This window comes from Nerophis ophidion, linkage group LG10, assembly GCF_033978795.1.
Source record: "Nerophis ophidion isolate RoL-2023_Sa linkage group LG10, RoL_Noph_v1.0, whole genome shotgun sequence".
In the NCBI taxonomy this organism is placed as follows: domain Eukaryota; kingdom Metazoa; phylum Chordata; class Actinopteri; order Syngnathiformes; family Syngnathidae; genus Nerophis; species Nerophis ophidion.
Window position 1 is genome coordinate 64,383,066 of NC_084620.1, and position 24,889 is coordinate 64,407,954.

The 24,889-nt window shown below is 34.9% G+C and overlaps 1 protein-coding gene and 1 long non-coding RNA gene across 5 annotated transcripts in view; one reads left to right on the forward strand and one right to left on the reverse strand.

The window, feature by feature from the left end:
- The window catches only part of LOC133561185 (uncharacterized), a 180,678-nt gene extending 179,892 nt beyond the window's left edge, over positions 1–786 (forward strand). The window contains exon 4 of the long non-coding RNA XR_009808602.1: positions 318–786. This is a non-coding gene — a long non-coding RNA (uncharacterized LOC133561185). The remainder of the gene's footprint in view (positions 1–317) is intronic.
- cerk (ceramide kinase) overlaps positions 1–24,889 on the reverse strand; it is a 154,409-nt gene that overhangs the window by 64,131 nt on the left and 65,389 nt on the right. For all 4 annotated transcript variants that reach the window (XM_061914476.1, XM_061914475.1, XM_061914477.1 and 1 more), the window contains 3 exons: positions 14,363–14,488; positions 13,693–13,759; positions 324–469 (listed from right to left, as the gene is read on the reverse strand). In XM_061914476.1, the coding sequence (XP_061770460.1) occupies positions 324–469; positions 13,693–13,759; positions 14,363–14,488 (339 nt within the window). The remainder of the gene's footprint in view (positions 1–323; positions 470–13,692; positions 13,760–14,362; positions 14,489–24,889) is intronic.

Here is a 24,889-nt window from a genome sequence, read left to right on the forward strand (position 1 = left end):
ATTTTTTTTTCACAAAAAAAAAACATGTCATGCATGTTTTTGACTTTTCAGTATGGTAGAAAAACTTTGGATACACTTGGTTGAAACTTTTTTTTAAGCTACAACAAAAGACTAGATTCATCTTAATGGCAAAGATTACTTCCTGACTCGGCAGCACACTGTAGACCAGAGTGGAGTATATCGAGTGTACGGCCAACTGGGTTTTAAAGTTGGTAGCAAACATGGCGCCCTGTAGTCCCGTGAGGGACAACACCATATTGAGTCAAAAGTGAGAAGAAACATGTCAACATGACGCCATACTTCCTGTATGTGTGCAGTCCTACCTGCAGGGATGATGCCAATGCGGAGGGAACACGGCACCAAATTGGCACTGGGCAGGTTTGGGTCTACACCATGGTCCATTTGGGTCCTGGCGACCAGCCCGTGCAGGATCTCACTGAACGTCCCATCTCCTCCCACGCATACCACGCTAGGACAACACACAGTAATGACAACATCATGTACTTTTTTGCACAATCATTTGGTAGCAAGTTGTATTTCTATTCTGTCACTTCTGAATTTTTTTCACACAAATTCTGAAGTGAAACTAAATTATGATTTTTTATTTTTTTTTTCAGATGTATTATAATTTTGGGGGGGAAAGGTAAAAAAAAATATTAAGTTAAAAAATAGCATAAATGTATTAAAATAAAGTTACACATTTTTAATACAATGGGAATTTATTTATGGATTTTTGTTAACAATTGCAATACATATAGAATATATTAATGCATTTTTTTTTTTTTTTTTAATATTTCTATCCATTAGGATGTATACACATTTTTATTGACTTTATACAGTGGGGCAAAAAAGTATTTAGTCAGCCACCGATTGTGCAAGTTCTCCCACTTAAAATGATGACAGAGGTCTGTCATTTTCATCATAGGTACACTTCAACTGTGAGAGACAGAATGTGAAAAAAAATCCAGGAATTTTAAAGAATTTATTTGTAAATTATGGTGGAAAATAAGTATTTGGTCAACCATTCAAAGCTCTCCCTGATGGAAGGAGGTTTTGGCTCAAAATCTCACGATACATGGCACCATTCATTCTTTCCTTAACACGGATCAATCATCCTGTCCCCTTAGCAGAAAAACAGCCCCAAAGCATGATGTTTCCACCCCCATGCTTCACAGTAGTTATGGTGTTCTTGGGACGCAACTCAGTATTCTTCTTCCTCCAAACACAAGGAGTTGAGTTTATACCAAAATGGATACATGGATGATACAGCAGAGGATTGGGGGAATGTCATGTGGTCAGATGAAACCAAAATAGAACTTTTTGGTATAAACTCAACTCGTCGTGTTTGGAGGAAGAAGAATACTGAGTTGCGTCCCAAGAACACCATAACTACTGTGAAGCATGGGGGTGGAAACATCATGCTGTTTTTCTGCTAAGGGGACAGGACGATTGATCCGTGTTAAGGAAAGAATGAATGGGGCCATGTATCGTGAGATTTTGAGCCAAAACTTCCTTCCATCAGTGAGAGCTTTGAATGGTTGACCAAATACTTATTTTCCACCATAATTTACAAATAAATTATTTAAAATTCCTACAATGTGAATTCCTGGATTTTTTTTTTCCACATTCTGTCTCTCACAGTTGAAGTGTACCTATGATGAAAATTACAGACCTCTGTCATCATTTTAAGTGGAAGAACTTGCACAATCGGTAGTTGACTAAATACTTTTTTGCCCCACTGTAGGTAATACATTTTGTTTCAAAAATATTCCATACTTTATGAATATAACATTAACCTGCAAAAAAAAAAAAAAAAAAAAAAATCATGGCTAAGTCATTAAAATGTATGTACACACAAGAATAAAGTATAAACAAAACTAAAAATGTTTTTAAATGGGAATGAATTCAATGCAATTTGTGTTTACATGGAATATATTCATGCATCTGTGTATTTCAGTACCTTTTTGATTTAGATTTGTATCTATTTCTTATTTACTTCATACCTATTTAAGTTTGTCACAACATACTAGAAAATTCCAACTTAAGCTGCAATAGAAAGGATTTTAATAAAAAACATAACTGCTGATAATCAATACAAAGGTGAACAATTTTAATTGAATTTATTTATTAACATATCATACACATTTAATTTTACTCTAAACTCTTTTAAGAAAAATGATGGCAAAACATTGCATTTTTAACATATCACATATGTAATGGAGTGTTTGGATTTTTTGCCAGAATTTCCTACTAAATTCTCATGTTAAGAGTCAAAAAACTTAGAACACACATCCATCATATCTATCGAAATTTGCTTGTTTTTGTTTTTTTGTTTTTTTTTACTAATATGTGTGTACTAAAGTTGCATGTGTGTAGTAAATTTAAACAACTATAACAATAATTAAAATATTTTCTTAATTGGAAATTGAATAATTAGCTTCTAAAATAGTCAATTAGCATGTGAAAGCAGTTCGATTCGAATCTGTACAAATTAATCTGAATTTAATGAGGACAATTTCATTCATTTCATATAATAAATATATATGTTTTTTAAATAGCCCTAACAAATTTATGTATGTGGTGTTTTTTGTTTTTGTTATTTGAGAAAATAACTGTAAAGTCAAAAAATTACATAAATGAATATTTATTTAAATAAGATTTAGTAAAAATATATAAATTGAAATGGGCAATCATTTAATTAATTTTACTATTGTTTATTAACATATGCTTTAAATATATTCATATATTTATGTATTTCAATACATTTTTATTAAAATGTTTTATTCAATATGTATTACTTGTATTTACTTTATGTGTTTAATTTTGTCACAAAAATGTCATACCACATGATTTGAACTTCATCCATCAGAGAAACAATATTAAAAAAATTCAAAAGCAAAATTACAAAAATCAATAAAAAGCAAAACAGTTTTAGTTGATTTTCCTAGAAACTGAACAATGTTTTCAGAATTAAAAAGCAAATGTTAAACTATGGCATAATACAACATTTATGTGGGAAAAAAAGGTATCGTCTTGCATGAATAAATACTCGAGAAACTACACAAATTGTTTGCAGAATTAAAAAGCATATGTTAAACTATTGCATAATATAACGTCTATGTGGCAAAAAAGGGTAATATATTGCATAAATAAATACACTAGAAACTAAATAAATGTTTTTCAGAATTTAAAAACAAATGTTAAACCATGGCATAATATATCGTTTATGTGGCAAAAAAGGGTAATATCTTGCATAAATAAATACTCTAGAAACTAAACAAAATGTTTTCAGAATTAAAAATCAAATGTGAAACTATGGCATAATATAACATTTATGTGGCAAAAATTATATCTTGCATGAATAAATACTGTAGAAACTACACAAAATGTTTGCAGAATTAAAAAGCAAATGTTAAACCATGACATATTATGTTTATGTGGCAAAAAGGGTAATATCTTGCATAAATAAATACTCTAGAAACTAAACAAAATTTTTCAGAATTTAAAAACAAATGTTAAATAAACTATGGTATAATATAACAAATATGTGGCAAAAAATCGTAATATCTTGCATAAATAAATACTCGAGAAACTAAACAAAATGTTTTCAGAATTTAAAAACAAATGTTAAATAAACTATGGTATAATATAACAAATATGTGGCAAAAAAACGTAATATCTTGCATAAATAAATACTCGAGAAACTAAACAAAATGTTTTCAGAATTTAAAAACAAATGTTAAATAAACTATGGTATAATATAACATTTATGTGGCAAAAAAGCGTAATATCTTGCATAAATAAATACTCTTGCGATGAGGTGGCGACTTGTCCAGGGTGTACCCCGCCTTCCGCCCGATTGTAGCTGAGATAGGCGCCAGCGCCCCCCGCGACCCCAAAAGGGAATAAGCGGTAGAAATGGATGGATGGATAAATAAATACTCTAGAAACTAAACAAAATGTTTTCAGAATTTAAAAACAAATGTTAAATAAACTACGGTATAATATAACATTTATGTGGCAAAAATGTTATCTTGCATGAATAAATACTCGAGAAACTACACCAAATGTTTGCAGAATTAAAAAGCAAATGTTAAATAAACTGGTATGATGTAACATTTATGTGGCAAAAAAGGGTAATATCTTGTATAAATAAATACTTCAGAAACTAAACAAAATGTTTTCAGAATTTAAAAACAAATGTTAGATAAACTATGGTATAATATAACAAATATGTGGCAAAAAATGGTAATATCTTGCATAAATAAATACTCTAGAAACTAATCAAAATGTTTTCAAAATTGAAAAACAAATGTTAAATAAAGTATCGTATAATATGACGTGTGTCGCAAAAAAGAGTACTATCTTGCAAAAATAAATACTCTCGAAACTAATCAAAATGTTTTCAGAATTCAAAAACAAATGTTAAATAAAGTATGGCAAAATATAACATTTATGTGGCAAAAAGGCTATCTTGCACTAATAAATACTCAAGAAACTACACAAAATGTTTGCAGAATATAAAAACAAATGTTAAATAAACTATGGTATAATATAACATTTATGTGGCAAAAAAGAGTAATATCTTGCAAAAAATACTCTCGGAATTAAACAAAATGTTGGCAGAATTAAAAAGGAAGATATATGGCAAAATATAACAAATATGTGGCAAAAAAGGGTAATATCTTGCATGAATAAATACTCTTGAAATTAAACAAAATGTTTTAGAATTTAAAAACAGATGTTAAACTATGCATAATATAACGTTTATGTGGCAAAAATGGTAATATCTTGCATAAGTACTTCTGAAACTAAACAATGTTTTCAGAATTAAAAAGCAAATGTGAAACTATGGCATAATACAACATTTATGTTTCAAAAAGGCTAACTTGCATGAATAAATACTCGAGAAACTACACAAAATGTTTTCAGAATTAAAAAGCATATGATAAACCATGGCATAATATAACATTTATGTGGCAAAAAAAAGGGTAATATCTTGCTTAAATAAATACTCTAGAAACTAAACAAAATGTTGTCAGAATTTAAAAACAAATGTTAAATAAACTATGGTACAATATAACATTTATGTGGCAAAAAAGGGTAATATCTTGCAGAAATAAATACTCTAGAAACTAATCAAAATGTTTTCAGAATTTAAAAACAAATGTTAAATAAATTATGGTATTATATAACATTTGTGTGGCAAAAAATGGTATTTTGCATGAATAAATACTCGAGAAACTACACAAAATGTTTGCAGAATTAAAAAGCAAATGTTAAACCATGGCATAATATAACATTTGTGGGGGGAAAAAAGGGTAATATCTTGCATAAATAAATACTCTAGAAACTAAACAAAATGTTTTCAGAATTTAAAAACAAATGTTTAATAAACTATGGTATAATACAACATTAATGTGGCAACAAAGGGTAATATCTTGTATAAATAAATACTCTAAAAACTAAACAAAATTGTTGGCAGAATTAAAAAACAAATGAAGATATAACAAATATGTGGCAAAAAAGGGTAATATCTTGCATGAATAAATACTCTAGAAATTAAACAAAATGTTTTAGAATTTAAAAACATGTTAAATTATAGCATAATATAACATTTATGTGGAAAAAAATGGTGATATCTTGCATAAGTACTTCTGAAACTAGACAATGTTTTCAGAATTAAAAAGCAAATAAGAAACTATGGCATAATATAACATTTATGTGGCAAAAATGCTAACTTGCATGAATAAATACTCGAGAAAACTACACAAATTGTTTGCAGAATTAAAAAGCAAATGTTAAACCATGGCATAATATAACATTTGTGGGGGGAAAAAAGGGTAATATCTTGCATAAATAAATACTCTAGAAACTAAACAAAATGTTTTCAGAATTTAAAAACAAATGTTAAATAAACTATGGTATAATATAACATTTATGTGGCAACAAAGGGTAATATCTTGTATAAATAAATACTCGAGAAACTAAACAAAATGTTTTCAGAATTTAAAAACAAATGTTAAATAAACTGATGTATAATATAAAATTTATTTGGCAAAAAAGGGTAACATCTTGTATAAATACTCTAGAAACTAAACAAAATGTTTGCAGAATTAAAAAGCATATGTTAAACCATTGCATGATATATCATTTATGTGGGAAAAAAAGGGTAATATGTTGCATAAATAAATACTCTACAAACTAAACAAAATGTTTTCAGAATTTAAAAACAACTGTTAAATAAACTATGGTATAATATAACATTTTTGTGGCAAAAAAGGGTAATATCTTGCATAAATAAATACTCTGGAAACTAAACAAAATATTGGCAGAATTAAAATACAAATGAAGATATAACAAATATGTGGCAAAAAAGGGTAATATCTTGCATGAATAAATACTCTAGAAACTAAACAAAATGTTTTAGAATTTAAAAACATGTTAAATTATAGCATAATATAACATTTATGTGGCAAAAATTATAATATCTTGCATGAGTACTTCTGAAACTAAAAAATGTTTTCAGAATTAAAAAGCAAATGTTAAACCATGGCATAATATAACATTTGTGGGGGGAAAAAAGGGTAATATCTTGCATAAATAAATACTCTAGAAACTAAACAAAATGTTTTCAGAATTTAAAAACAAATGTTTAATAAACTATGGTATAATACAACATTAATGTGGCAACAAAGGGTAATATCTTGTATAAATAAATACTCTAAAAACTAAACAAAATTGTTGGCAGAATTAAAAAACAAATGAAGATATAACAAATATGTGGCAAAAAAGGGTAATATCTTGCATGAATAAATACTCTAGAAATTAAACAAAATGTTTTAGAATTTAAAAACATGTTAAATTATAGCATAATATAACATTTATGTGGAAAAAAATGGTGATATCTTGCATAAGTACTTCTGAAACTAGACAATGTTTTCAGAATTAAAAAGCAAATAAGAAACTATGGCATAATATAACATTTATGTGGCAAAAATGCTAACTTGCATGAATAAATACTCGAGAAAACTACACAAATTGTTTGCAGAATTAAAAAGCAAATGTTAAACCATGGCATAATATAACATTTGTGGGGGGAAAAAAGGGTAATATCTTGCATAAATAAATACTCTAGAAACTAAACAAAATGTTTTCAGAATTTAAAAACAAATGTTAAATAAACTATGGTATAATATAACATTTATGTGGCAACAAAGGGTAATATCTTGTATAAATAAATACTCGAGAAACTAAACAAAATGTTTTCAGAATTTAAAAACAAATGTTAAATAAACTGATGTATAATATAAAATTTATTTGGCAAAAAAGGGTAACATCTTGTATAAATACTCTAGAAACTAAACAAAATGTTTGCAGAATTAAAAAGCATATGTTAAACCATTGCATGATATATCATTTATGTGGGAAAAAAAGGGTAATATGTTGCATAAATAAATACTCTACAAACTAAACAAAATGTTTTCAGAATTTAAAAACAACTGTTAAATAAACTATGGTATAATATAACATTTTTGTGGCAAAAAAGGGGTAATATCTTGCATAAATAAATACTCTGGAAACTAAACAAAATATTGGCAGAATTAAAATACAAATGAAGATATAACAAATATGTGGCAAAAAAGGGTAATATCTTGCATGAATAAATACTCTAGAAACTAAACAAAATGTTTTAGAATTTAAAAACATGTTAAATTATAGCATAATATAACATTTATGTGGCAAAAATTATAATATCTTGCATGAGTACTTCTGAAACTAAAAAATGTTTTCAGAATTAAAAAGCAAATGTTAAACCATGGCATAATATAACATTTGTGGGGGGAAAAAAGGGTAATATCTTGCATAAATAAATACTCTAGAAACTAAACAAAATGTTTTCAGAATTTAAAAACAAATGTTTAATAAACTATGGTATAATACAACATTAATGTGGCAACAAAGGGTAATATCTTGTATAAATAAATACTCTAAAAACTAAACAAAATTGTTGGCAGAATTAAAAAACAAATGAAGATATAACAAATATGTGGCAAAAAAGGGTAATATCTTGCATGAATAAATACTCTAGAAATTAAACAAAATGTTTTAGAATTTAAAAACATGTTAAATTATAGCATAATATAACATTTATGTGGAAAAAAATGGTGATATCTTGCATAAGTACTTCTGAAACTAGACAATGTTTTCAGAATTAAAAAGCAAATAAGAAACTATGGCATAATATAACATTTATGTGGCAAAAATGCTAACTTGCATGAATAAATACTCGAGAAAACTACACAAATTGTTTGCAGAATTAAAAAGCAAATGTTAAACCATGGCATAATATAACATTTGTGGGGGGAAAAAAGGGTAATATCTTGCATAAATAAATACTCTAGAAACTAAACAAAATGTTTTCAGAATTTAAAAACAAATGTTAAATAAACTATGGTATAATATAACATTTATGTGGCAACAAAGGGTAATATCTTGTATAAATAAATACTCGAGAAACTAAACAAAATGTTTTCAGAATTTAAAAACAAATGTTAAATAAACTGATGTATAATATAAAATTTATTTGGCAAAAAAGGGTAACATCTTGTATAAATACTCTAGAAACTAAACAAAATGTTTGCAGAATTAAAAAGCATATGTTAAACCATTGCATGATATATCATTTATGTGGGAAAAAAAGGGTAATATGTTGCATAAATAAATACTCTACAAACTAAACAAAATGTTTTCAGAATTTAAAAACAACTGTTAAATAAACTATGGTATAATATAACATTTTTGTGGCAAAAAAGGGTAATATCTTGCATAAATAAATACTCTGGAAACTAAACAAAATATTGGCAGAATTAAAATACAAATGAAGATATAACAAATATGTGGCAAAAAAGGGTAATATCTTGCATGAATAAATACTCTAGAAACTAAACAAAATGTTTTAGAATTTAAAAACATGTTAAATTATAGCATAATATAACATTTATGTGGCAAAAATTATAATATCTTGCATGAGTACTTCTGAAACTAAAAAATGTTTTCAGAATTAAAAAGCAAATGTGAAACTATGGCATAATACGACATTTATGCTTCAAAAATGCTAACTTGCATGAATAAATACTCGAGAAACTACACAAAATGTTTGCAGAATTAAAAAGCATATGATAAACCATGGCATAATATAACGTTTATGTGGCAAAAAAAAGGGTAATATCTGGCTTAAATAAATACTCTAGAAACTAAACAAAATGTTGTCAGAATTTAAAAACAAATGTTAAATAAACTATGGTATAATATAACATTTATGTGGCAAAAAGGGTAATATCTTGCATAAATAAATACTCTAGAAACTAAACAAAATGTTGTCAGAATTTAAAAACAAATGTTAAATAAACTATGGTATAATATAACATTTATGTGGCAAAAAATGGTATCTTGCATGAATAAATACTCGAGAAGCTACACAAAATATTTGCAGAATTAAAAAGCATATGTTAAACCATGACATAACATTTATGTGGCAAAAAAGGGTAGTATCTTGCATAAATAAATACTCGAGAAGCCACACAAAATATTTGCAGAATTAAAAAGCAAATGCTAAACTATGGCATAATTTAACATTTATGTGGCCTAAAATGGTATTTTCCATGAATAAATACTTGAGAAACTACACAAAATGTTTGCAGGATTAAAAAGCATATGTTGAACCATGGCATGGTATAATGTTTATGTGGCAAAAAAGGGTAATATCTTGCATAAATAAATACTCTAGAAACTAAACAAAATATTTTCAGAATTTAAAAACAAATGTTAAATAAACTATGGTATAATATAAAATTTATGTGGCAACCAAGGGTAATATCTTGTATAAATAAATACTCTAGAAACTAAACAAAATGTTGGCAGAATTAAAAAACAAATGAAGATATAACAAATATGTGGCAAAAAAGGGTAATATCTTGCATGAATAAATACTGTAGAAATTAAACAAAATGTTTTAGAATTTAAAAACATGTTAAATTATAGCATAATATAACATTTAAGAGGGAATAATTATATCTTGCATGAGTACTTCTGAAACTAAAAAATGTTTTCAGAATTAAAAAGCTAATGTGAAACTATGGCGTAATATAACATTTATTTGGCAAAAAAAGGTATTTTGCATGAATAAATACTCGAGAAACTACACAAAATGTTTGCAAAATTAAAAAGCTAATGTTAAACCATGGCATAATATAACATTTGTGGAAAAAAAGGGTAATATCTTGCATAAATAAATACTCTAGAAACTAAACAAAATGTTTTCAGAATTTAAAAACAAATGTTAAATAAACTATGGTATAATATAACATTTTTGTGGCAAAAAAGGGTAACATCTTGCATGAATAAATACTCTAGAAATTAAACAAAAATTTTTCAGAATTAGAACAAATGTGAAACTATGGCATAATATAACATTTATGTGGCAAAAAATGGTATATTGCTTGAATAAATACTCTATAAACTACACAAAATGGTTGCAGAATTAAAAAGCAAATGTTAAACTATGGCATAATATAACATTTATGTGGCAAAAAATGGTATATTGCTTGAATAAATACACTAGAAACTACACAAAATGGTTGCAGAATTAAAAAGCAAATGTTAAACCATGACATATTACGTTTATGCGGAAAAAAAGGGTAATATCTTGCTTAAATAAATACTCGAGAAACTAAACAAAATGTTTTCGGAATTTAAAAACAAATGTTAAATAAAATATGGTATAATATAACATTTATGTGGCAAAAATGCTATCTTGCATGAATAAATACTCGAGAAACTACACCAAATGTTTGCAGAATTAAAAAGCAAATGTTAAACCATGGTATAATATAACATTTATGTGACAAAAAAGGGTAATATCTTGCATAAATAAATACTCTAGAAACTAAACAAATGTTTTTTAAAATTTAAAAACAGATGTTAAACTAGAGTTTAATATAACGTTTATGTGGCAAAAAATGGTAATATCTTGCATGAGTACTTCTGAAACTAAACAATGTTTTCAGAATTAAAAAGCAAATGTGAAACTATGGCATAATATAACATTTATTTGGCAAAAAATGGTATCATCTCGCATGAATAAATACTCGGGAAACGACACAAAATGGTTTCAGAATTAAAAAGCATATGTTAAACCATGGCATAATATATAATTTATGTGGAAAAAAGGGTAATATGTTGCATGAATAAATACTCTAGAAACTAAACAAATGGCTTTTAGAATTTAAAAACAGATGTTAAACTACGGCATAATAACGTTTTTGTGGCAAAAAATGGTAATATCTTGCATAAGTACTTCTGAAACTAAACCATGTTTTCAGAATTAAAAAGCTAATGTGAAACTATGGCATAATATAACATTTATGTTTCAAAAAATGGTATCATCTTGCATGAATAAATACTTGAGAAACTACACAAATTGTTTGCAGAATTAAAAAGCAAATGTTAAACCATGGCATAATATATCCTTTATGTGGGGAAAAAAAAGGGTAATATGTTGCATAAATAAATACCCTAGAAACTAAACAAAATGTTTTCAGAATTTAAAAACAAATGTTAAATAAACTATGGTATAATATAACATTTTTGTGGCAAAAAAGGTAATATCTTGCATAAATAAATACTCTAGAAATTAAACAAAATATTTTCAGAATTTAAAAACAAATGTTAAATGAATTATGGTATAATATAACATTTATGTGGCAAAAAAGGGTAATATCTTGCATAAATAAATACTCTAGAAACTAAACAAAATGTTTTCAGAATTTAAAAACAAATGTTAAATAAACTATGGTATAATATAACATTTATGTGGCAAAAAAGGTAATATCTTGCATAAATAAATACTCCTGCGACGAGGGGGCGACTTGTCCAGGGTGTACCCCGCCTTCCGCCCGATTGTAGCTGAGATAGGCGCCAGCGCCCCCCGCGACCCCAAAAGGGAATAAGCGGTAAAAAATGGATGGATGGATAAATAAATACTCTAGAAACTAAACAAAATGTTTTCAGAATTTAAAAACAAATGTTAAATAATGTATGGCATAATATAAAATTTATGTGGGGAAAAATGTGATCTTGCATGAATAAATACTCGAGAAACTACACCAAATGTTTGCAGAATTAAAAAGCAAATATTAAACCATGGCATAATATAGCATTTATGTGACAAAAAAGGGTAATATCTTGCATAAATAAATACTCTAGAAATTAAACAAAATGTTTTCAGAATTAAAAATCAAATGTGAAACTATGGCATAATATAACATTATGTGGCAAAAATGCTATCTTGCATAAATAAATACTTGAGAAACTACACAAAATGTTTGCAAAATTAAAAAGCAAATGTTAAACCATGACATATTATGTTTATGTGGAAAAAAAGGGTAATATCTTGCATAAAAAAATACTCTAGAAACTAAACAAAATGTTAGCATAATTAAAAATCAAATGAAGATATATGGCAAAATATAACAAATATGGGTAATATCTTGCATAAATAAATACTCTAGAAACAAAACAAAATGCTTTCACAATTACAAAACAAATGTTAAACTACGGCATAATATAATGTTTATGTGGCAAAATATGGTAATATTTTGCATAAATACTTCTGAAACTAAACAATGTTTTCATAATTAAAAAGCAAATGTGAAACTATGGCATAATATAATATTTATGTGGCAAAAATGCTAACTTGCATAAATAAATACTAGAGAAACTACACAAAATGTTTGCAAAATTAAAAAGCTAATGTTAAACCATGACATAATATTACGTTTCTGTGGAAAAAAAGGGTAATATCTTGCATAAATAAATACTCTAGAAACTAAACAAAATATTTTCAGAATTTAAAAACTAATGTTAAATAATGTATGGCATAATATAACATTTATGTGGCAAAAAATGGTATCTTGCATGAATAAATACTCGAGAAACTAAAAATGTTGGCAGAATTAAAGAACAAATGTTAAACCATGACATAATATAACGTTTATGTGACAAAAAAGGGTAATAGCTTGCATAAATAAGTACTCTAGAAACTACACAAAAGGTTTTCAGAATTTAAAAAAGAATGTTAGATAAACTATGGTATAATTTAACAAATATGTGGCAAAAAAGCATAATATCTTGCATAAATAAATACTCTAGAAACTAATAAAAATGTTTTCAGAATTTAAAAACAAATGTTAAATAAAATATGGTATAATATAACATTTATGTGGCAAAAATGCTATCTTGCATGAATAAATACTCGAGAAACTACACCAAATGTTTGCAGAATTAAAAAGCAAATGTTAAACCATGACATAATATAACGTTTATGTGGCAAAATAGGGTAATATCTTGCATAAATAAATACTCTAGAAACTAATCAAAATGTTTTCAGAATTAAAAAGCAAATGTGAAACTAATGCATAATATTTATGTTGCAAAAATGCTATCTTGCATGAATAAATACTCGAAACTACACCAAATGTTTGCAGAATTAAAAAGCAAATGTTAAACCATGGCATAATATAATGTTTATGTGACAAAACGGGGACTATTTGGTGACATTCTTATGAAGACAAGTTGGCAGTTAGGACATTATGAACAACAGTGAGTCAACAATGACTCAACAAGACTCACCCATCATATTTATCCAGATTTGCTTCTGATTTCAAGTGGTCTCTGGCATGATTGGCCCGTTCTGTAACTACGGCAACAAATGAAACACTCAGTCCCTATTTGACCAGCATCAGGGATATTTACAATAAAGACGAGACCCGTCCCCCAAAACAAGGTCCTGCAATCCGAAGTGTTTACTGGACTCTGTTGTTCAGATTGATGTCCAGGTCCAAGTTTAAGTGCAGGGACAACAACAACAACAAGAAAAGCCAATTCAGGTAGTATATATCAAACCACAAAAATGAGCCCTGGGCCCCCGGGGGAGGGGGACACACACACAAAATGTCTGCCGTAAATCTGTTTGCTCTTATAATCCCAACACAAATAAAAGAGTTTCTGGCCTCTGCAGGGACTCTGCACAAACTGTATTCACTGTGATGGACCATCGCCAGTGCAGACTGTGTAGCTGCTGCAAACACTTATTGAATAATAGATGTGTTTGGATACCCCAGCTTATCAGCTATCACCGCCTCCATTAGGGCTCCGCCATGATTAATGGCACCAGAAGCCAAAATCATATCCTCGCAGGTCCCTCCAGGCCCGAGCCGTGCCGGGGAGCGATTTCGGGTTGGCCGCCGAGACTCGTTTTTTTTATTCAAATATTTAAGGTGCACCTCTGACGGGAACCCACCGATCACGTCCGTGGAGATGCAGGCTCGGGAAAACAGCGGCGCCACCTTCTGGTCGTAAATGCACTTGCCCTGCCGCTTCCCCCCGAAGGGATTGACGTACACCAGCAGGCTCTTGGGACGATCGGCTGCAGAGAGAAGAATGTGGGATAGTCATTAAAGGGGAACATTAGCACAATTTTAGAAGGGTTAAAAACAATAAAAATCAGCAGTGGCTTATTTTATTTTTCGAAGTTTTTTTCAAAATTTTCCCTTTTGCGGAATATCCCGAAAGAAGGCTTTAAAGTGCCGGATTTTCGCTATCTGTGAAGCCACCGTCCATTTTCCTGTGACGTCATCCAGTGATGCCAATACAGATAGCACAGCAAGATATAGCGACATTAGCTCGGATTCAGACTCGGATTTCAGCGGCTCAACAGATTACGCATGTATTGAAACGGATGGTTGGAGTATGAAAGTATTGGAGAAGAAACTGAAGCTATTGAGCGAATAGCTATTGACGCTATTCGGCCATGTCTGACTTAGCATCGCCGGTAAAATGTGCAGACCAAACGATCGAGACTTTCGCATCTTGTGACACTAGAGCAACATAAATCCGTCGATTGGTATGTGTTTGTTTGGCATTAAATGTGGGTGGAGGGAAACGCTGGATGCAAATATAGCTACAAATGTACATACAGCTATCCTAAATAGCATCTTAGCATCGGTTAGCTGGCAGTCATGCTGCAACCAAAGATGTCTGATTAGCACATAAGTCAATAACATCAACAAAACTCACCTTTGTGATTTCGTTGACTTTACCTTTGGAAATGCATCTGCAGGATATCCATACACCTCTGTGCCATGTCTGCCTTAGCGTAGCCGGTAAAATGGGCAGACCAAACAATCGGGACTTTCGCATCTTGTGACACTGGGGCAACTTAAATCCGTCGATTGGTAAGTGTTTGTTTGGCATTAAATGTGGGTGGATGCAAATATAGCTACAAATGTACATACAGCTAGCCTAAATAGCATGTTAGCGTCAATTAGCTGGCAGTCATGCCGCGATCAAATATGTCTGATTAGCACATAAGTCAATAACATCAACAAAACTCACCTTTGTGATTTCGTTGACTTTATCGTTGGAAATGCATCTGCAGGATATCCACACATCTCTGTGCCATGTCTGCCTTAGCATCGCCGGAAAATGTGCAGACCAAACAATTGAGACTTTCGCATCTTGTGACACTGGAGCAACTTAAATCCGTCGATTGGTAAGTGTTAGTTTGGCATTAAATGTGGGTGGAGAGAAAGGCTGGATGCAAATATAGCTACAAATGTACATACAGCTAGCCTAAATAGCATGTTAGCATCAATTAGCTGGCATTCATGCCGTGACCAAAGATGTCTGATTAGCACATAAGTCAATAACATCAACAAAACTCACCCTTGTAATTTTGTTGACTTTATCGTTGGAAATGCATTTGCAGGATATCCACACATCTCTGTGCCATGTCTGCCTTAGCATCGCCGGTAAAATGTGCAGACCAAACGATGGGGACTTTTTCATCTTGTGACACTGGAGCAACTTAAATCCGTCGATTGGTAAGTGTTTGTTTGGCATTAAATGTGGGTGGAGGGAAACGCCGGATGCAAATATAGTTACAAATGTACATACAGCTAGCCTGAATCGCATATTAGCGTCGATTAACTGGCAGTCATGCCGTAACCAAATATGTCTGATTAGCACATAAGTCAATAACATCAACAAAACTCACCTTTGTGATTTCGTTGACTTTATCGTTGGAAATGCATCTGCAGGATATCCATACGTCTCTGTGCCATGTCTGCCTTAGCATCGCCGGTAAAATGTGCAGACCAAACGATCGGGACTTTCGCATCTTTTTACACTGGAGCAACTTAAATCCGTCGATTGGTAAGTGTTTGTTTGGCATTAAATGTGGGTGGAGGGAAACGCTGGATGCAAATATAGCTACAAATGTACATACAGCTATTTCCTTGTTTAAAATTCTGGAAAGTGAAGCTGTACTATGGACCAGAGCGGTCAGGCGAACATGGATCCCGACCACATGTCAACCGGCAGTTTCAGGTGAGAAAATTGTGGTAATAAGTCGGCTCTTACCAGAGACATCAGCGGAGCTTCCGTCCTCCTGCAGCTGCGTGACTTTCCTCAGAGACACTCGCGGTCAACTCAACCGTGGCCACACCCCTCCGACTTTCAGGTTCTATTTAATCTCACTAAAACACTACTAACACAATAGGCATATAAGGGATTTTTCAGAATTATCCTAGTAAATGTGTCTAATAGAATAGAATAGAATAGAAAGTACTTTATTGATCCCTGGGGGAAATTCAGCACCACAGTTCGCTCACAATAAACAATAATAATAATATATGACATATATTATATATATAATATATCCATCCATTTTCTACCGCTAATTCCCTGTAGGGGTCGCGGGGGGCGCTGGCGCCTATCTCAGCTACAATCGGGCGGAAGGCGGCGTACACCCTGGACAAGTCGCCACCTCATCGCAGGGCATATATATATATATATAATATATGAATAATATACATATATTCTACATATATTCTACATTTAAGTGCAGTCAAGGAACATATGCATTATACAGTCTGATGGCTGTCGGTATGAAGGACCTCCTGTGTCTTTCCGTGTTACATTTTGGGAGTCTGACCCTTCCTCTGAAAGTGCTCATTCTCTCCGCAAGGTCCGAGTGTAGTGGGTGGGAGGTGTTGTCCATAATGGCTAGGAGTTTTGCTAGACTTCTCCTCTCTGACACCACCGCCAGAGAGTCCGGCTCCACTCCCACCACGTTACTGGCCTTCTCTACCAACTTGTCCAGTCTGTTTGGATTCCTCACTCTCAGTCCGCTGCCCCAGCAAACCACGGTATATTGCCTTTTTTTTTTTTTTTTCTAGTCCATCACTCTAAATTTCCTCATCCACAAATCTTTCATCCTCGCTCAAATTAATGGGGAAATGTTCGCTTTCTCGGTCCGAATAGCTCTTCCTGCTGGAGGCTATGATTATTAACAATGTTCAGATGTGAGGAGCTCCACAACCTGTGACGTCACGCGCACATTGTCTGCTACTTCCGGTACAGGCAAGGCTTTTTTATTAGCGACCAAAAGTTGCAAACTTTATCGTCAATGTTCTCTACTAAATCCTCTCAGTAAAAATATGGCAATACTGCGAAATGATCAAGTAAGACACATAGAATGGACCTGCTATCCCCGTTTAAATAAGAAAATCTCATTTCAGTAGGCCTTTAAGAATTGTTTAAATGTTCTGCATGAGGGCTATAACCCACTTCTAATACACCAGCGTGACAGCAGTGAGACTTGTCCGCATGACATCCGCACACAGCAGAAATCCATTCTCTCGGGCTCGATACTTTCATTTATACGTCTGTGCCTGAGAGGGCCTGTCTGCAAAGAAGACATCCTCAAAGCGACTTATGTGGTATAGGTTTGCCTTCAGTCTCCCCTGAGGGTGCAGACAAAAAGCCACCGCTGAAAGAAATTCATGTTTTCTAAGAGTTATAATGGCCTCCCGCTGCTTTTTACAAAGTAGAAAACTTTCCTTTTAGCGTCTGTCTGTCTTTCAGTATTATAAAATCAAATCTGTACGAGCTTAATTGGTTCTGTGACGGAGCGCTTAAAGGCCTACTGAAACCCACTACTACCGACCACGCAGTCTGGCAGTTTATATATCAATGATGAAATATTAACATTGCAACACATGCCAATACGGCCTTTTTAGTTTACTAAAGTGCAATTTTCCATTTCGCGGCGAAAAATTTTGCTGAAAACACCTCGGTATGATGACGCCTGCGCGTGATGTCACGGGTTGTAGAGGACATTTCGTGCCAGCATCGTACCCAGCTATTAAGTCATCTGTTTTTATCGAAAAATTCCACAGTATTCTGGACATCTGTGTTGGTTAATCTTTTTCAATTTTTTCAATGAACAATGGAGACATCAAGGAAGAAAGCTGTAGTTGGGAAGCTGTGTATTGCGGCCTTTAGCAACACAAACACAGCCGGTGTTTCATTGTTTACATTCCCGAAAGATGACAGTCAAGCTTTACTATGGAACAGAGATGTCAAGCGAACACGGTTGGATTGGACCACGCACACAAAGTACAGTGTATTATGCAGCGATCATTTTTACCATTCTGTGTTCTGAAGGCGAATTATGTCGTGTGCTACTCCAGAATCAATATCAGCAGGTTCCCCCTGACCGTCACCGTTAGCGTCGAGTTCAAAGCGGTATGGCTCTATCCCTTGTTGCGGTTGGGCCTGGCCGAGTGGTCCTGCCACCCCCACGGCTGCCACAGCACCTCTTACAGCATCTTCCCTATTTGAATCACTCCGACTGCCCTCTAGTATTTTTTTTTCTATTCCTTCACTCTCACTTTCCTCATCCACGAATCTTTCATCCTCGCTCAAAGTAATGGGGAAATCGTCACTTTCTCGGTCCGAATCGCTCTCGCTGCTGGTGGCCATGAGTGTAAACAATGTTCAGATGTGAGGAGCTCCACAACCCGTGACGTCACGCGCATATCGTCTGCTACTTCCGGTAAAGGCAAGGCTTTTTTATTAGCGACCGAAAGTTGCGAACTTTATCGTCGATGTTCTCTACTAAATCCTTTCAGCAAAAATATGGCAATATCGCGAAATGATCAAGTATGATACATAGAATGGCCCAAAGTTATGTTCATATCTAGCTATAATTTCATTCGGAGGAGTAAAACTGGATATTTTAGTCCGATCTTCCAGGGATATTTGCTAAGCCAACTAATGGCGTGGAGGTTTTTAACCGATTTCTTTGCCGGGAACTGTCATGATGTGGACTTTGGTGTGATTTGTTTTCCCGTGGTGCAAAGCGACTGGATCGGACATGGCGTGAAGGTAAAAACATGATTTTAACCTTAACTCGAAAGAAAGGAACGAATGAAAGGCGCTCTCAGCAGAGGTTCAAAACTGGGTTAAGAAAACAAAACTACCACAAAGGCAAAACTATGGACAAAACTTGCAATCTATGGCATGAATAATTAAAACTTATTTGGAACGAGAAAAGAGCATGAAAAAGAGCAGCATGGATCTTTAGCATGAAAAAAAAAGGTGTATAAGAGGGGGATGTCGCCAAACTGACTGCCTGGCAACTACAGGCTTAAATAGAGGTGACGTGATTAACAACAGGTATGCAAGTCCAAATGAATCAGGTGCGTGACATGAGGACAGGTGAAAACTAATGGGTTGTCATGGAAACAAAGCAGGGAGTGAACAAACAGGAACTGACAGAGTGCAAAAACCAAACAGAACATAACAAAACTAAACATCATCACCAAGACATGACAGGAACCAGCTCTTATCGGGATTTTGTCTATGATGTAAGGCAAGAAAACATTTGTTTTTCTTTTTTTTTCATGCTTTCTAAGTCGTAAAATATGGCAAGTACGAGGGGGCTAACAATGCAGCTAACAGGAGTGCACCATTACGGCCTTAAAACCATCCAAAAACCGCCGACGATACTCCATTGATACCCCCTGACCTGAATATTAACCAAGTATTAGCGATGTTGTTAAACACGGAGGAACTACTTTTATCGGCGCCGTGATCGAATAGAGCTAACTTGTTCAACTTTGTATAACTTGCACTTGATGTATGCTCGCTGTTAGCATGGTAACTTTTTTTTTTGTGTCAATTTTGCAGCTGTGCACCTCAGAGTCAGATAACCTGGTACTTGACACGTGTCAGCTGTTAACAAGCTAACTTAAGCATGGTAGCATCCCGTAAATATTTGATGGCGTGTCAGGCTGGCATCTTTAATTATGTTCGTAGTTTGAATATCTCGTCTAGCACTTGGCAATGCTTGTTGTTTCACCAAAGCTGGATTTGTTTAGCACGTAGCTTCTAAAACTTGTATGTCATCCTATGTATATTCAGGGTCGAAAATATAAGGTTCTGGATTGTCGTTTGTCCAGAAGTAGTCTTTTTTTGTATTTGATTATTAATGTTTGTTGTTGAAGGGAAAAGCAAACGTTACATGTGATACGGCTGTGATATTAAAGAGCCGTATGCTTAAAATGAGCAGAATACTTAATTACATGTCACACCTATGGATCATGTTTTGTTTTGTCATGTTATGTTTTGATTTTGGACATTCAGTCACGTTTTGCACTTCCTGGTTTGTTTTGTTACCATAGCTACTCATTAGTTTACCCTAGTCACGCCCCGATCATCAGCCTCTCACACCTGTTTCTCATTACCACTGCTACTATTTAAGGATTTTACTTTCTGTACATCAGTCTGGGATCTTCTCACTCGCACACACGCTACCCATGCTGCACCTCCTTCACGCCCTCGTTTATCTGCTTCATGCCTCGCAACGCTGTTCATTTTGTCCAAGTAGGTCTTTGTTTATAGTTCATAGCCAATTGTTTTTGTGCAAAGTCCTTTTAGTTTGTCCATTTCATGCCATCGAGCAGGTGTTTTTGTTTCACCTTTGTACTGTTTAGCCAAGTTTCTTCCTCCGTTGTGAGCACTTTTTGTTGTTTGTTTGTTTGTTTATTAAATGTCATGTACTCACGTCCACGCCTCGCTCGTGCTGATCCTCATCTGCATCGAAGAAACAATCCAAGTCCAAGCCAAGTTGTGACATCATGAATGTTAGTACATTGCATATATCCTCACAGCATGAATTTAAAACGTTGATGGCGGTTTTTTAGAGCGCGGAATAAAGCGACTTCCATTGGCTTTATTGTTAGCTGATCTTTGCTAGCGTTTATTTATGATTTAGAATGCATAGTTTGAGAAACACCTTGCGGTGCAGCTTGGACACATCTTCAGTAAAGAACCGAGGTTCGTTGGGTGTTTTGGGTCTTTGATCTCTATACACCCTCGCCCAGGCGACCCGCCCCTCCTGATCCACAACCACCTTGGGACTTTCTTAGCAGCCTCGCTGAAGTTTCTGGTGGCTCTTCTCTCCGGCGACCCTCTGATTCCAAGAAGTCCGAATGCTCAATGCACAGTTTGTCCTAGAAAGCCCCTGCAGCCCGCTTCTATTGGCTCACAGCGGGCCCTTCAGCCGCTCTCTCTTCTCTGCATGCCTCGACAACATGCTTCGTTCAGTCAGAAGTTAAGACAAGGTCTGGCCTCAGTGAAGTCCTTGCTATGCGGTCCGGAAACTTCAGCTGTCTGCCAAGATCCACCTGCAGCTGCCAGTCCCGGGCTGTGGCTAGCAGTCTGGTTGGGGCCTTAAGTCCTGCCTGTAGTTTTCTCCCCTGCCTTGACGAAAGAGATGTTGTGCCTGACTGGGAGCTGGTGTTTGCTCTGCTGGATTCCAGTGCCAATGGTGTCTGCTACTGCCTTCAGCACCTGGTCCTGGTGCCAAATGTACCTCCCCCCTTCCAGAACTTCAGGGCAGCAGCTCAGGATGTGCTCCAGGGAACCCTGTGCCTTGCACAGTGGACATTCAGGTGTTTCTGCTAGCCCCTAGCAATGAAGATTAGATGGACTTGGGAGGACATCATACACTGACTGGATCAGGAACTTGAGTCTTGCTGGTTTTGACTTCCAAAGATCTGTCCAGGTTATCTTCTGGGTAGATGTGTGGTCCTAATTTTTCCAGGCTCCTTGCCACTGTCTTTCTCCGGTGTTCCTCCTCAACCTCCACGGATCTCCCCTGCACCATTAGCCATCTCTCTCGACCCTGGGTCTTGTCGTAGCGTGGTCTCGTGTAGCTACCCAGCACAGCTCGCCCAACTGCCAAAGCACCTACTAAGAAACCATGTCTCAGCCTTGCTTCTGTCTGGTCAACGGCCTCCTGTGCTTCCCAGTTCTGACCTTGATGCCAGCAGAGGAGACTCTGGTGTCAGATGAATCTCTGTAAAGCAACACTTTCCTGGCTCTGGTGACTTTAAACTCCTCGGTCAATCTGATGAAGGGACGCTGGAGCTTGTTGGTGTGCCCATAAAGGCACTTCGGCAAGCCCAGCCACCTGCACAGGTGCTGGCTGATGTTGCGTTTGAAGACCTCCACAATGGTTACTGGGACTTCGTAGATCAGCAGCGGCCAAAGGATTCTCGGCAGGATGCCATCCTGGTATATCCAAGTCTTGAACTTCACGGGGAGGCCCGATTTGTCCACTACTGATAGCCAGGTCTTCAGTTCCACATGGGCTGACTGCACTGCTGCCTTGTCCTTCAGGGTGCTGTCAAAGATCTTCCCCAAACTCTTCACAGGCTTCTCGGACACTGATGGTATGGGGACTCCATCTAGGCTGAAGCAGTCTTTGTCCTCCACTCTCCCCTTCCTCAAAAAAAGGGGACCTGGACTTGGCTGGCTTAAACATCATTCTCACCTATGTGATGATCCTTTCCAGTCCGCGGAGAAACCGCCGGCACCCTGTCACTGATGTTGTTGTGACAGTCAAATCATCCATTAAGGCTCAGATCGGAGGTTGGCAAATGCCGGGACTGGACTTGGGACCCCTAACATTCGACTTCTGCTGCCTTGACCAGCATGTTCATCGCTAGGGAGAACAGTGCCACTGATATGGTTCACCCTGTGAGGATGCCCTTTTCCAGGCGGTGCCATGCATAAGTCCTTGCTCTAGAGGTGAATCTCAGACTGAAACTACTGTAATAGTCTCGTATGAGTTTAGTGATCTTCTCTGGAACTTAATGTGTCGTCAAGGCTGTTGTCACGAATTTGTGTGGGATGGATCCATAGGCATTGGCAAGGTCAAGCCAAAGGACTTTGGTTTTCCCCAGCCTGCTGGATCAGCTGTGTAACCAGTCCTCTGTGTTCCAAGCAGCCTGGCATGCCTGGAACTCCTCCTTTCTGCACTGTGGTGTCGATGTAGGAATTCCTCATGAGGTACTCTGTCAACCTATTGGCGAGAATCTTGAAAAAGATCTTGCCTTCCACGCTGAGCAGAACTGCGTGATTTCACTTGCGTTCTCCTCCTTTGGTATCCAGACACCCTCTCTATGGCGCCAATGCTTGGCTGCCTTCCCCCTCCGCCATACTACCCTGATGAGTCTCCCCGGCCTCTCCAGGGGTCTCGGGCAATACTTGTAGACTTTGTATGGCACTCCACTCGGGCTGGTCTTTGAGGCTCAGACGGTGTCCCTGACTTCTGCCCATAGGGCTCTTTGATGTCAAACTAGAAGGAGGGTTCTAAAGCTGTGAGTAGCCCTCTGCAGGGGGGCAGAGCTTCCTCTCTCCTACTGTAGCTGTATGTATTACTGAGGTGCTGATTGATCTCCTCTTCAGAGCGGACAAGGGTCCCGCTCCGATTCTGCCCCAGCAGCTGTTTCGTAAATCCAAAAAGGTTTGCTATGAAGGCAGTGGGCTTGCGCGCCCTCTCTCTGCACCTTCTCCTATGACCCTCAGCATGTCGTAGAGCGAAGAGCTTCTGGTTAAGGATGTCCCTGAGCTCTGACAGGGCTGGTCTTTCCTCCTCACTCGCCTTCTTGCACTGCTGTTTTAAGGCCTTCATAAAAAAGAAACCTGTTCTTATCTTACATAAGGATTGTCAAATAAGCACAATTCCCCCCCAAATATTCAGTTGCCCTTTAAGGTACTATTGAATTTGTATGTGAGTGATACATTTTTTTTTCATGACAATCTACCTGTTGTCTTACTGACGTAGTGAAAACAAATACAAAATATAATACAAACCCCGTTTCCATATGAGTTGGGAAATTGTGTTAGATGTAAATATAAACGGAATACAATGATTTGCAAATCCTTTTCAACCCATATTCAGTTGAATATGCTACAAAGACAACATATTTGAAGTTAAAACCGATAAACATTATTTTTTGTTGCAAATAATCATTAACTTTAGAATTTGATGCCAGCAACACGTGACAAAGAAGTTGGGAAAGGTGGCGATAAATACTGATAAAGTTGAGGAATGCTCATCAAACACCTATTTGGAACATCCCACAGGTGTGCAGGCTAATTGGGAACAGGTGGGTGCCATGATTGGGTATAAAAGCAGCTTCCATGAAATGCTAAGTAATTCACAAACAAGGATGGGGCGAGGGTCACCAATTTGTAAGCAAATTGTCGAACAGTTTTAGAACAACATTTCTCAAAGAGCTATTCTAAGGAATTTAGGGATTTTACCATCTACGGTCCGTAAAAATCATCAAATAGTTCAGAGAATCTGGAGAAATCACTGCACGTAAGCGATGAAAATACGGACCTTTGATCCCTCTGGCGGTACTGCATCAAAAACCGACATCAGTGTGTAAAGGATATCACCACATGGGCTCAGGAACACTTCATAAAACCACTGTCAGTAACTACAGTTGGTCGCTACATCTGTAAGTGCAAGTTAAAACTCTACTATGCAAAGCCAAACCCATTTATCAACAACATCGCTGGGTCCAAGCTCATGTAAGATGGATTGATGCAAAGTGGTAAAGTGTTCTGTGGTCTGACGAGTCCACATTATAAATTGTATTTGGAAACTGTGGACGTGGTGTCC